General features: G+C 45.4%; 1 protein-coding gene across 1 annotated transcript; it reads right to left on the bottom strand.

Moving 5' to 3' along the window:
* Positions 1–4,245: 4,245 nt before the first annotated feature.
* On the bottom strand, positions 4,246–12,192 carry ush1ga (Usher syndrome 1Ga (autosomal recessive)). Its single transcript, XM_018732719.1, has 3 exons — positions 12,029–12,192; positions 5,331–5,784; positions 4,246–5,043 (listed from the first exon to the last, which is right to left on the bottom strand). The coding sequence occupies exons 1-3, from the start codon at positions 12,190–12,192 to the stop codon at positions 4,246–4,248; spliced, it is 1,416 nt and encodes a 471-aa protein (XP_018588235.1).
* Between the last annotated feature and the right edge of the window lie 295 nt (positions 12,193–12,487).

The raw sequence follows: 12,487 nt of genomic DNA, 5'->3' as shown, positions 1-12,487 counted from the left end.
TTGCTCAACCATTCTCTGCAGAGTGTAGATCACCCTTCAGCACTCACACCCTCATTCACACCTAGATTTTATGACTGGTAACAGTGTTCTGATAATCAGATAATCAGGAATAGGAGCACCTTGGGTAAACAGGGCCAGCCCTATCAGATCCAGGGAGAGAGGTTCAGTAAGTGTGTATTTCATGCCTGAAACAGGAATGCATGGATCGACACTCAAGCCTTGCTGCAGGGCTTGTTTATTAGACATCATGCACGGTATGACAGTGTGATCATTCAGCAGAAAATGTCTTAACAGTTGGAACCTTCTTACCACAGCAACAGCAACAGATATGTAATAGTAAAGGAAATCGGCCGTTTGGAGCATAGTTAGTAACAGCGCAGTAAACAAATGCGGACCATTCAAGACCCAGTAACAGAATGACCCAAAGTTATAGCTACAGTCATGCAAACAGAGTGGAATACATAACACCAACCTCTCTGTGACCCACAAGTGAAGGCTAGGAGAGTGGCAACTTTTTTTAAAAAAGTGCTTGAAAATGATGAGCAGGGGGCATGTCTTACCTGCAGGCAAGACAGAAAGGCAGAGTCAAGATGGCAGCATCAATGCCTCGCTTCTCCTACCAGGTGCTCTTGTGGGCATCTTTACCAGCTGGGTCAGTTCCAACATCAGGGTCTTCTGGTCGCCATGCTGACGATTCCCCTAGATTTCATTCCCTAAGGCCTTGTATTCCCCAGCAATGTCATGCTTTGGAAGACATGTTCTGTCACAAGGTTCTAAGCTACCCTCTCCGTGAAGCTGCTTTTGCCTTGATCCCACCTAAGTGAGTGTGACACGTGTTTGCACAGAGACAGAAAGAGAGGCACAGAGACCGGAGCTGGACGTGGAGATTCCCAGGAGCCTTAACAGGCAAGCCCTCCCCTCCCCTAAGTGGCGGTACACTGGTTTACATAATATGGGAGAAGCTGCATTGCTCAGCCACCTGCCCCCCTTTCCTGCTAGAAGTCCACCTCTTTCTGGAATCCTCCAGTCAATGGATGTGTGTTCTTCTGTCATAGCAGTGCAATGGGCATGTCTATCCCAAATGCACACTAACACATGCAGCTTTGCTGCTGCTCTTCATACACACTGCATACCCCACCTCCCGCTTCAGCCATTCTCTTTCAGTCCTTCACACAATACCCTGGACACAAGTGCATGTGAACAGGGGTGCTGCTGTTAAACAGTCATCATTTATCTTTTTTAGTTTCACAAGAACACCAAGCTGCTGGTCACAGCAGTGAGGCAGCAAAAGAAAAAAAAAGGGAGCAGGTGAATTCTTCTGAGCAGTTCATCAGTCTGTGACACTGAATCAGAGGATATTTCAGCTCAATCTCATTTTGCACTTTGGAATGCCACATTTGCCATCACCTGTCCAATACCGGAATGTTAATAATAGAACCACGACAATAACATCTATCAACATGTCTTTAATACAACATCTGGTGTTAAAATATGTTTAAAAATAGATATACAATTATTGAGCTCTTAACTGTCAAATCTGACTTGCATTACAAAACTTATCTGCTGTGAATCAGCTTGTAATGACAGGGAAGACCGTGCATCACAGTGTACATCACCATACAAGAAAAGAAAAATGGGCAGAGAACAGGAAATGCATCACAGTAAGAAACAAGCGTGTCGCCATGTGGACTTTCGGACATGTGAAGCACAGATTTACAGAAGAAATATAAAACACACAGGCTATTATGAAACTTTTGCTCCTGCACAGCTGTCAGTGGCGGAGCTGCCAGCGGAGCTATTTGAGTTGTACATAAACGGTTCCTCTGGAGTAATATTAGAACTATTGAATTTGATATTGTTTTCACAAAAACACATCTTCCTGAAAGTAGTGAGATTCACTGTAAGTTATGTCAAGCTTTACACCAAGGTTTCATGTAAACAGTCTTGCTCAGCTTTAGCTGATAAGTTGGCTTTTCCAGGTACTTTGATGGTGTTAAGGCTTGGCCAAAATGGGGTTTGGCGGGAACACGTATCTGATCAGCAAGCAAAAACTGTTGCATTTAGAGAAGCGTGTATCAGCTCAAATGGCTCCTCACCTTGGAAACACCACCAATGACAGCAGATAGCAAGAGAGGTTAGCGCCGAGCCTCCACCCCCTGCATCCCAGACCACACCTTCTCAGTTAAATCTGAGGTTTGATCCATGTCCAAGCACTGTAAACATCTTACTGCCATAGACATGACAAGCTGTCAACTTAATCAGGTGGCATGGTGGATAAACTCCACCGCACAAAGTTTATCGTTTAAATAAACACATTTATATAAATGTAAATGCAAACTGAAATACTCAGTGTTAGTTTCCTGAAGTGCAGGCACAAGGAGCTTCTTATATATACACCCCACAGGGGCAAAAATATTGAACTGGATCGGCAGTGATGAGAACAGCCCCCATCCTATTGTGTTAGCGTTTTGGGACAGCTGGTAGCGTAGTGGTGAGCGATGCGACCTTTGGATCCAAAACTCACAGGTTCAGATCCAACCTACTGCTGTGGTGCTCTTGAGCAAGGTACTTACCCTGTTACTTCAGTAAAAAATTACCTCGCTGTGTAAATGGGTAAATAACTGAAGGTAACAACATTTAAGTCGCTTTGGAGAAGAGCTTCAGCTAAGTGAATAATGTAAATAGACAAAGCGACGCGGCTCACTGTATTATTTTTCTATGGTGTAACCAACATTGTGCCAGTTTCTGTCAGTACTATGGTGAAACCACCATGATCTGTCGCACCATGATCCTTCAGCCCCGTGGTCAAACCAATAAAGTCCGTCCATCTCGATTAGTATGCATTTGGACAACTGTTCATGCTTTGTCTTTTTTGGCAGATCAGGTCCCAGCACAAGCACAGCAGGATGGCACCAGCGAGCCCACAGCAACTACACGTCGTCCGGAGCCAAACAACAAACCAGGAGCCTCACCCTTGGCAACAACACTTCATGAAGCATGCCAGATCTCGATGTGAGAAGATATCATCCTGGAGGGAGCCGCTGGCAGGTTATCTGGAAATCAAACAGCAAGGCTGTATCACGACAGAATTGCTCTATCACAGTCAATTACAGATTAGACAACAGAGCTCATAATGTCTTTTGGTTGCTTAGCAGACACCTTCCAAAACAACTTACTCAACAATTTTAGACTCTTGCGAGGTGCAACATTTTCCCAAAGCTATTCAGGTTAATTACCTCTCTAACAGGTATAAACACCATTTTTGAACCTGCAAGGTTTATGCGTTGCAGTGCAACAAGAGCAATTAACCATAAAAAGGAAATATTAATACTAATATGCATGGGAGTAGGCAAGACTGTTGCCTTACTGCAGTAAAACGTAAAAATAAGGACAAAGGTGGTCCTAACATCTGATTTGTGACAGCGCGTTACAAATGCTGGCTGGCATGGAGGAGCTTGACTTAACGGTGCAAAGATGCAACCTCTGGTTGTGAGAGTTTCATGGGCAGCAAAGAGAATATCACACTCAGATGTTTGTGCAGCTATCGTGACATTGTTCTGTGCCTCAGGAGTGAGTAATGACATTTTCTTCCACTGTTTACTCCACCCCTTCGTAGGCAGCATAGATAGCGATACGTAAAATTTTTGCCGCTACATCCAGAGGTTGGCTAATAGTTTGCCATTGAAGTAAGCAAGCGAAAATCAAACTAGACTGTTGCTACTGTGTGTAAGAATTCCAAAGAAAACTGAGGTGTATGACAGAAAACCGAGTTCCCTGAGAGCAAACAGTGTTATGGGTTATGTTCCGAGCCTCAGTAAAGGCCAGTGGTTTTATAACACCCTTATCCAGCACGGAAGAAAACCTACATTATCATCATCATCATCCTATATCTCAGTGATCAGTAACGGCAACAAACATTGCACATGTTTATGGGATGAATCAATCATCCATCAAGCCTGGATACAAGGTTGTGCAGATGACATTTTAAATTAGTTTTGAAATATGAAGTTAATTTCGAATAATGAAGTAAAAATCTGAGTAATTTTCCATAAATGTAACTTTTTCTGAGGTGTTTACAGTACTAACAAGTGCACAAATATAGGGGTATCTATAAAAAGCTTATTAAAAATACGGACAGACGGAGCTAAAAACGGCTGGTCCAGTCCCAGCTGTGTTTGAGAAGTGCCCAACTTCTCCAAGTAAAAGTAAATTAAGGTTTCTGAGATAGATGCACAGCTGTTAAACTCACAGCTCAGTGTCCTCAATGGCATCCGGGTCTTCAAGGGTCTCCAGCCGCCGCTTACAGGCATCCAGGATTTTTTTACGAGGCCCCAGAGGGATGTGGATGCTCTTGAGATCTTGGTCGGAGCAAAGCAGCAGAGCCTCCAAGTCAATCTTCTCCCTGCGGAAGATTGGGATGAACTCGCTCAAGCTGTGAGCTGCCAAGAAGGCCTCCAGTGGCCATGTCTCTGGCTCATCGTCATCATCTAAGCCCAGTTCCACTTCATCCCAGGGCAGCTCCTGCATGTTGCGCTCTTGCAGGCTCCCTGCACTGCCAATGCTGTCATCCAGGCTGGGTGAGCGACGCAGGCGGCTGCGCAGGCGCACGTCAGCTGTTCGGGATGCCACACTGCCACCCTCGTCACGGGAACCCAGGCCAAAGAGGCCTCCACTCACATAGTTGCGGCGGAAGACCATAGTACCCAGGCCCGGGCGGTTGAACAGAGAGTCGCGGCCAGAATCAGCGCTAACCTCAGAGTAGGCTGTGTCGGCTGCATGCAAACCTGGCTCGCTGAGGGCACGTGATATGGCATCCTCGTTGCTCGAGAACATGTCGCGAATATTGCGCCGCATGTTGTCCTTGGGGCTGGCGTAAGTGCCCTGCTTTACAAACATGACGTCATTGCCCAGCTGTAGACCTGACAGCGAGCGCACACTCTTGCGTCCATCCTCATAGATCTTAAAGGTCCCGTCGCCCTGCTTCCTCTTCTCCAGTTTCTTCTGGATCTTGGTTTTCCCCCTGGCAGTGGCATGTAGAGTGGCCTAAGGGAGAACCAAGGACCACACAGTCAGTTCTCTTTAAGTCTGGTGTTATAGTCTCAAGCAAACAACTAACACCACTAATACGTAAATCAGCATCTGCAATCTAGACTTTCAACGCCATCCATTAGTCAATAAGGGTGAAACGTTAAACACACAAGGTTGATAAGAAGCACGTCAGGTTTTCGCTTTTCACGTTCATACCGGCAGACACAGTTTCATTGGAGCTTAAGGCCTCACTAGTAGCTTGCAGAGGGGAACCCTGGTCAGCACTGTGGACCCTAACAGACCTGGGAGTATGGCATGCTGACAGAGGTGGTGCCCAGTTGCTGCAGCTTGCGGCTCAGCGTGCTGCTGGCGTAGCTAGAAAAGCTCATGGCATCCGAGACCGAGGCCTCCGACACCCCCTTGTGGAACTTGCGCTCCATACGTCGATGGTGCTTGCGTTGCAGCTTCACGCACTCCTTGATGCGACGTTCCGCGTCGCGGAAGGCGCGGTCCTTGAGCTTGCTCACCAGCTTGGGATTGAGGCCTGTCTGTTTGGCGGCAATGGAGTCCAGGTAGCGCACACAGTCCATATAGCCCTTTACAGCTGCCATGTCCAATGGCGTGTGGTAGTCATTGTCCAGGCACCACACATTGGCACCGAAGGAAACCAGGAACGAGAGGCAGTTGAGGTGCCCATTGGCAGCTGCCAGGTGGAGTGGTGTGTTTCCCCAGATGTCACACTTGTCTGGGTCACCCCTGCAGGTGGACAGTAATGGGAGTTGAGCAAGCGGGGGGTAGCTGAAGACCAAATTAGCAACACTGTAAGGCACACTGTGAGCCTAAAGGCTACTGGATGCTGAAATCTAAAGAAATAAAAGCATTTAAAGAGGATTTATAGAAATTCCCTACAGGAACTTAAGCGCATCCTGCTTTGAGTGAAAAAGGGCTGAGCTGAAATAAAAGATTGTGACTTCAGGCACTTCTTTGTGTGTGATTCTAATAAAATCACTCTTTAACAAATTCGACCCTGTGATTAACATTATGCGGAATGAATGGATTTAACTCTCGCCAAAAAAGTGACCATTTCAATTCATGCCCCTTCTCCACACAAAAGCATCCAACATTCCTATAGGACGGCAGTGGAGAGATTCATAGGTATCCGGATGAACCCTGACGCCCTAACAAGCTACTGCCGTTTGTCATTCTCCATATGAAACGTTGCTATAGAATCCCCAACACTGCAAGTGCTAGTGGTGTCTTCCCAATTCTTTCCAGCAGAGAGTACTATATATAATTTTCATTAGAGAGATTATTTATCTGATTGTTTATCTAAACCCCTTGTGTCCCTTAGTTTTACTGCAAAATTATTATTTAATGAAATCCAACCTCATTTGACAGCTTTTGTATCTCTATAATAGGTGCGTAATGAGCAATTCCATGTTGCTTTTGAGGAAATTATGTGTAGTAGAAAGACAAAAGTAACACAGGTGCAAAAAATAAGTGAACCCCAAGTTGCGTTGGTTAAACCAAATAATTAAGTAGAATCAGGTGTGTAAATCACAATCATTTATTCATTTCCTTAGTTTAAGATTTAGATTCTGTAAGTTTATTCTAAGATTTTACACAAGAATAATGACCATCGCTATCGGGTTCACATACTTTCAAGCGGCACTGTATAAATTTTCTATTATCGTTTCACTTTGCCAAATCAAAACACAACAACATTTTAACAGTTTTTATGGTTAGGTAACTTGAAACAGAGATTTGTTATTTTAACAAATCCTATTCCATAGGTGCATCTTACCATATGTTTTGGATTTAACGCTTGGAGGTGATCGACACTGAAAACTGCAGGCTGCTAGAATAGGTTTTAACACCTGCAAAGGAGTTAACTTACTTCATGGAAACTGAACACCCCCACACATCTATATTTACATTTACAAACCATAGCCTTTCAGGACATAACTGACAGGTCACTATGTGTAAGTCAACTGATATACAGTACAAGCCTGCAAGGAAACATGAGGAGCTGTGACCAAGCCCTGTGCAGTTTTAACCATCCTTTCACAGCAAAACAACAAAACATTCTCAAAAGCCCAGCCCATGATTTTTTGATAATGTTTTCAACTCTGCTGGTTCAGCCATGAGATGTTCATCAGAGCAAAATGAATTATTGATAATTCAACAAGTAATAAATAAATAATCCATTCAAGTACAAGGCACGTATTAAACATTGACATGAAAGTGGAGATTAAAAAAAGGTGGCAGTGAGACATGCAGCTGCTAGGGGAATCATATCTGCCCTTGTTGACTTTGGCTAGTATGGACATGCTCTTTGGCTCCGCCACTCCATACTGCCCCTGAGCCCACCCCAAACCATCTCCTGACCTACTGCTGCCAGGGATCACCGCTCACAGAACAGGGTGCCACCTCCAGAGCTCAGACTCAGGGTGTTGCGTTTCACGGAGTGCCGATCAAGTATCGGTCCACTCCAGAAGTTGTCGCTCGGTGATGACACGCAGCGCCTTCAACTCGCCAAGCCCCAGTAGAGAAGTAAGCGGCTCTTCATTCAAGGCAGTCCCTCGCACCGTGGCACATTTTGCACCTTCACTGCAGTCTTCCTCCTTAAGTCAATATTATACTTTCAGCAATGGCTTTGCAACAGACATCAAAGAAGATAATCCCGCTTATCGTGTAGATCTTCTGCAATATCAATCAAAAGATATAACAATCTTACTGTTCAACTTCAATGTACCATATCAATGGCTGCTGTAAACAATAAATACATCAGGTAACAATGTTTGGTTTTCTTTGTCGCCCTTAGGAGTGTTGTGCAAAACATCATTCACCCACTTCCTAACCCCTACAACCCCATAAATGATACTTTTCTCCTGCGTAGAATAAATGTTTAAAAAAATCAAGATTTTTTTTACCCTGAACTGCCTGCAAAAAGAACACTGATCCAATCTAGGCAGTACCTAAAAAGCCAACTTGTGACATACCCTAGATTCAGCAGACCACACATGGTATTTCTACAAATTGAAGAGGCACCTTGTTTTAGACTTATTTCCTGTCAAATAGGGTGACGTGGAACTGTGCAAATGCACACAATCATATGCATCATGCCACCAGCAGGTCTCCAGCAGGCCTCCATACGGACCCCCGACTTATGTCACAAGTTAGGTGACTCGCTAGGCAAGCTTCAGCATGAATATTTGATTGGGGCAGGGTTCTGAAATGCTGCACTGAAGTGAGGTATTACTGATGCACAGTCCTGCCAGGTTCCCACAGGCACACAGCTGAGCACCTCGAGTGCCTCGTCCCAAGTTTCTCTCCTGCCTCCAGCTCACCTGGGCCTGCTAGACCAGGAAATCATTTGGACATATCCACTGCCATGTATTGACTCCCCACCTAAGGCAATAAATGCATACATTTTGACTAAAATACTTCTCACACTCAAAAGCATAAATCAATTTTTAAACCTCAGAGTATGAATGCATTCTTGGACATACATAATCACTCTATCTAGACACAAAACATTAAAAAAGGAAAGTGATGGTGGTATGTGAACCAAAAGCTCTCCTGCACCAGTTCTTCCTTACACACTTCAACATCAAATTACACTTCAGCGTGTGCATATGTGAAAAAAAGACGTCCCGGTCAGAAGTCAGATGGACAGCAGACCACCGGCAACTTGCGCGCTCGGTTCAGCACATTATCGTCATGCATGTTCACTGAAAAGAAGCCGCCACCTTTCGCCCCTCATCCTGCTATCACCCTGACCTTTTACCCCCGTCTGTCATTCCCCAAGTTGCAATGCACTTAATTACCTCTTAATTGCCCCACACTGTTATTGCACCTGCAATAAAGCTGTCAGTCACGGTGATTTGTCTTGCCGCTAACCTTGTCTACAAGAAGACTGGAGACCATATAATATAAACGCCCAATCTGACGCCCTTATCCCCAGCGCGCCCTAACCTGACACAACACTGCGGCTTGATAGTGACAATGTGATAGTGTGCAGCATCAAATTTAGATTAAACAGATGAGAGTTTCATTGAAGGCGATGGATGTTCATTCTAGATGTTAAAGCAATTGCTTTGGAACACATGTAAAGCAAGCTGGAAACAAAACCCCACGACAGTACATGGTTACCTGCAGACCAGCAGCAACAACTGTAACTCCTTAGGGTGGCATAAAAGGATGACACCTCCACCACCATAACTACCCCTAAAAAATATTACAACTTATTTTTTAGAGAAATACAGCAGGCAGCTTGTTTTCAAGGACATGGGTTAGTAAGCTGGAGGTTGTGCGTCGATTCCCCTCGAGAGGATCATCTATTCTGTACTTAACCATGGTAGCTTACAAGAACTGCTACAAGAAAAAGTCCAGTTGCTGTGAAAACAGCTTTTGATAAACATGTTGATTAAGTAACGATATACCAATAACAAACGATTAATAACTGTTAGTCATCTAATGCCTTTGTCTAAAGCAACTTACATTTATATTTGGCTTATGCTTTTCTCCAAAGAAATTTACAATAATGTACTCATGTATACACCTAACTTTTACTGAATAAATTCAGTGTGCTAGAGTGGGAGGAGAGATTTTAACCACATGCAAGGCGACAGCTCCAACCACTGCACCACCTGCTGACAAACTATGTACTTGTTACATCTGAGTCGTAAGCTTGGTGAGATAAATGCAGCAATCAGTCTATGTTTGCCTGCAATAAATGTGGGAACTGCAGCGAGAATAAAAACTGGAACCATCTTGCCAGTAAGCTTACGGCATTTAACGAGGGAGCTCATTTAGTTCAAGGGACTGAAAACCAGGTCAGGTGGAGGCCCTAAACGGGGCCTTTTGTGTGGCCCTTCTGTCTGCCTGCTGGCTGCCACACAAACCGGTCTCTGTGCCGATGAACACATGCATGCTTTATATCCTCACAAACATTTTCCTCTTCACAAAAGCACACTTGAACACAAGAAATCCCTGCACATTTCGATGTGACAAATTGGTGGAAAATGAGGACAAACAGCGCAAAGCACATAAATAGATTAAAAAATAATTAGAAAGACAAATCAGAAGGGTTCTAGTGGAAACAAGACCAGTGAAAACTGGAATATGACAACTCATTAGGTAGAATTTGATAATAATGTCGGTTAGAACACAAAGATTTTTTTAATATAAAACAGTTTACTACTCAGAACAACTGATATTGATGGCTTGCGCGCTGACCAGTTTAACCCGCCATGTTGTTACGGACATACATATCTGTCCAATTTTCAATCCTATGTGCACAACAATGATAAAATTCTAACAAACTTTGCAAAGACAGTTGATGTCTGAACCAGCTGAGTAGCTTTCAGAACCTATAAGGTAAGGTAAGGTAGGCTAATTTGCTCTCAAGTCAAACTCGACTCATGCCGACCACTTGCATGGTTTTCACGGTAAAGGAGGGTATGGAAACTTTTTACAATTCCCTTCTCCTGTGCAGGTCCTTGGCATGTTCTCCCTGTGTCCGAAACCCAACTCCTTACGCTGTGAGGTGGATTCGACGCTACACCCAAACACACAGCTCGAGCACTGTGAGGCACCGCTGTGCCTGTCCATCTGTGGCTGCACTTTACAGGCCAGCAAGTCGCACCCGGATCCGTAGGAGGAAATGAACAAAAAATTAACACCAAGTAAAAACAGCCCATAACAATTACTATACTGGACAGAGTCAATTATAACAACATGAGCCATACAGTCATTGAAATACAGATAAAGGGAAGTATTTACCAACCTTACATTGGGATATGTGTACATACTGCTCTCAAAGGTCTATAGAAGGACCAGCAATAATTTACCCATGTTTACAGCTGGGTAACTTTACTGGAGCAATTTAGAGTAAGTACCTTGTTCAAGGGTATTACAGCTGGAGGTGGGATTCAAACCTGTGACTTTTGGTCCAAAGACAGCAGCTAAAAGCACTAGAGTACCAGATGCCCCTGCATGCAACTCCTTATTTCATGACAAACCTGTACTGAGACGGGCTGAAAAGTTGAGAAGTAATTCTAATAGATTAAGAAGCTTCCTCTCGTTGCCTTCAACCACCACGTTCAGGTCCGACATTCTTTCACATACAAAAACTAAATATTTTAAAGGCTGGGTCGATGCATCACCTTTGTTTCAGCGCACAAGTTCCTTTCACACATAGCATTAATAAGAGGACAGCACTGCCTTGCACCCAAAGGAGCAGGGCTTGAGTCCCACTCCTGTTCTAGTGCCCTCCAGCTGTGTACTTGCGATCACCTGACACGGTAAAAGTTATCCAGGTGTGTAAAAGGTTGTAAATCATTGCAGGTTATTGTGCTAAAGTTTATTATTATTATGAATAACAATAATAATAATAATAATAATAACGATGATGATGATGATGATGATGATGATGATGGCCTGTACTTCACCTAAGGCTCCTGTCTCCAGCTTGTGTGTGTGAGAGAGCGAGAGAGAGAGGGGGGGGAACACACAGGTCAACACAGCTCATTCTCCCCTTTCATACCTGGACATGGAGAGCATCTTTGTGTCACCCACACTTGGGCTGATAACACAGACACGCGGGTGTAACGTTACTGTTACACACAAAGTGACACACACACACACGTGCACGTTACACACAACTTGTGTCACAAGTTGGCAGAGGACCCCCACACTCATTCCCGCATATGCATTGACTGAGCAGTCCTGCAAAAACCGCACGTCGTCGTCCGAGGGATGTGTCCGACACACTCATTCGTGGCTCTGTGTGTGTGTGTCTGTGTGTGTGTGTGTGTGCGCGCGCGCGCCCTGGAAGTTGGACGTCGCGGGAGTGGACTCATTTCACGGAACACACACGACACGAGTGAAATAATGATGGCTGTGTCACGTGCCTCCAGCGGTACCTCGAGCCGCTTGGAAGAGGAAGACCGGGCGGGGCGCGGCCGGGGCGCGGCCGGGGCGCGGCGGGACTCACCCCCTGCCCACGATGAGACGGAGAGCCTCCAGGTTGCCGTGGTAAGCGGCCCATAGCGTCGGGGTCATTCCATCCTCGTCCGGGGCGTTCAGGTCCTTCCGAGTGGCCTCCTTCAGAACATCCAGGTAGCCGTCCCGCGCCGCCCGGTGGTACCTGTCACTCATGGTGCCGCTGCGGAGCCTTGGCTCCCTTACCTGCGATCATGGGGCACCGAGGGAGCACCGGGAGCGCGATCGCGCCGCCACGAGTAACGGTTCCGCGAAGAAGAAGAAGGATGCGACGCGCCTGCTGAGCGCCGGCTCGGAGACAGATCCCGACCCGTTGCCAGGGCAACGCCGGACGCCGGACTAACGGGGTGGGGTTTACGCACACTGACTGATGGCTCTCCATCGTCCCCAGGGTCCTAAGACCAAAACACACTTTTCACACACACTCGAGTTGACTTCTGTGTATGAAACG

This window comes from Scleropages formosus, chromosome 3 (assembly GCF_900964775.1).
Source record: "Scleropages formosus chromosome 3, fSclFor1.1, whole genome shotgun sequence".
NCBI classification, from domain to species: domain Eukaryota; kingdom Metazoa; phylum Chordata; class Actinopteri; order Osteoglossiformes; family Osteoglossidae; genus Scleropages; species Scleropages formosus.
Note: the sequence above shows the minus strand (reverse complement) of the source record. Positions and strands in the feature narration are given on the sequence as shown.

What these genes read in the sequence shown, in the direction of transcription:
- ush1ga (XM_018732719.1), bottom strand. Translation starts at nt 12,192, where the DNA reads ATGAGTGACAGGTACCACCGGGCGGCGCGGGACGGCTACCTGGATGTT. An exon ending in CGTCTCATCGTGGGCAGGGG is followed by an intron (nt 5,785 to 12,028) that starts GTGAGTCCCGCC and finishes GTCCACCTGCAG; the next exon opens with GGGTGACCCAGACAAGTGTG. An exon ending in TCAGCATGCCATACTCCCAG is followed by an intron (nt 5,044 to 5,330) that starts GTCTGTTAGGGT and finishes GTTCTCCCTTAG; the next exon opens with GCCACTCTACATGCCACTGC.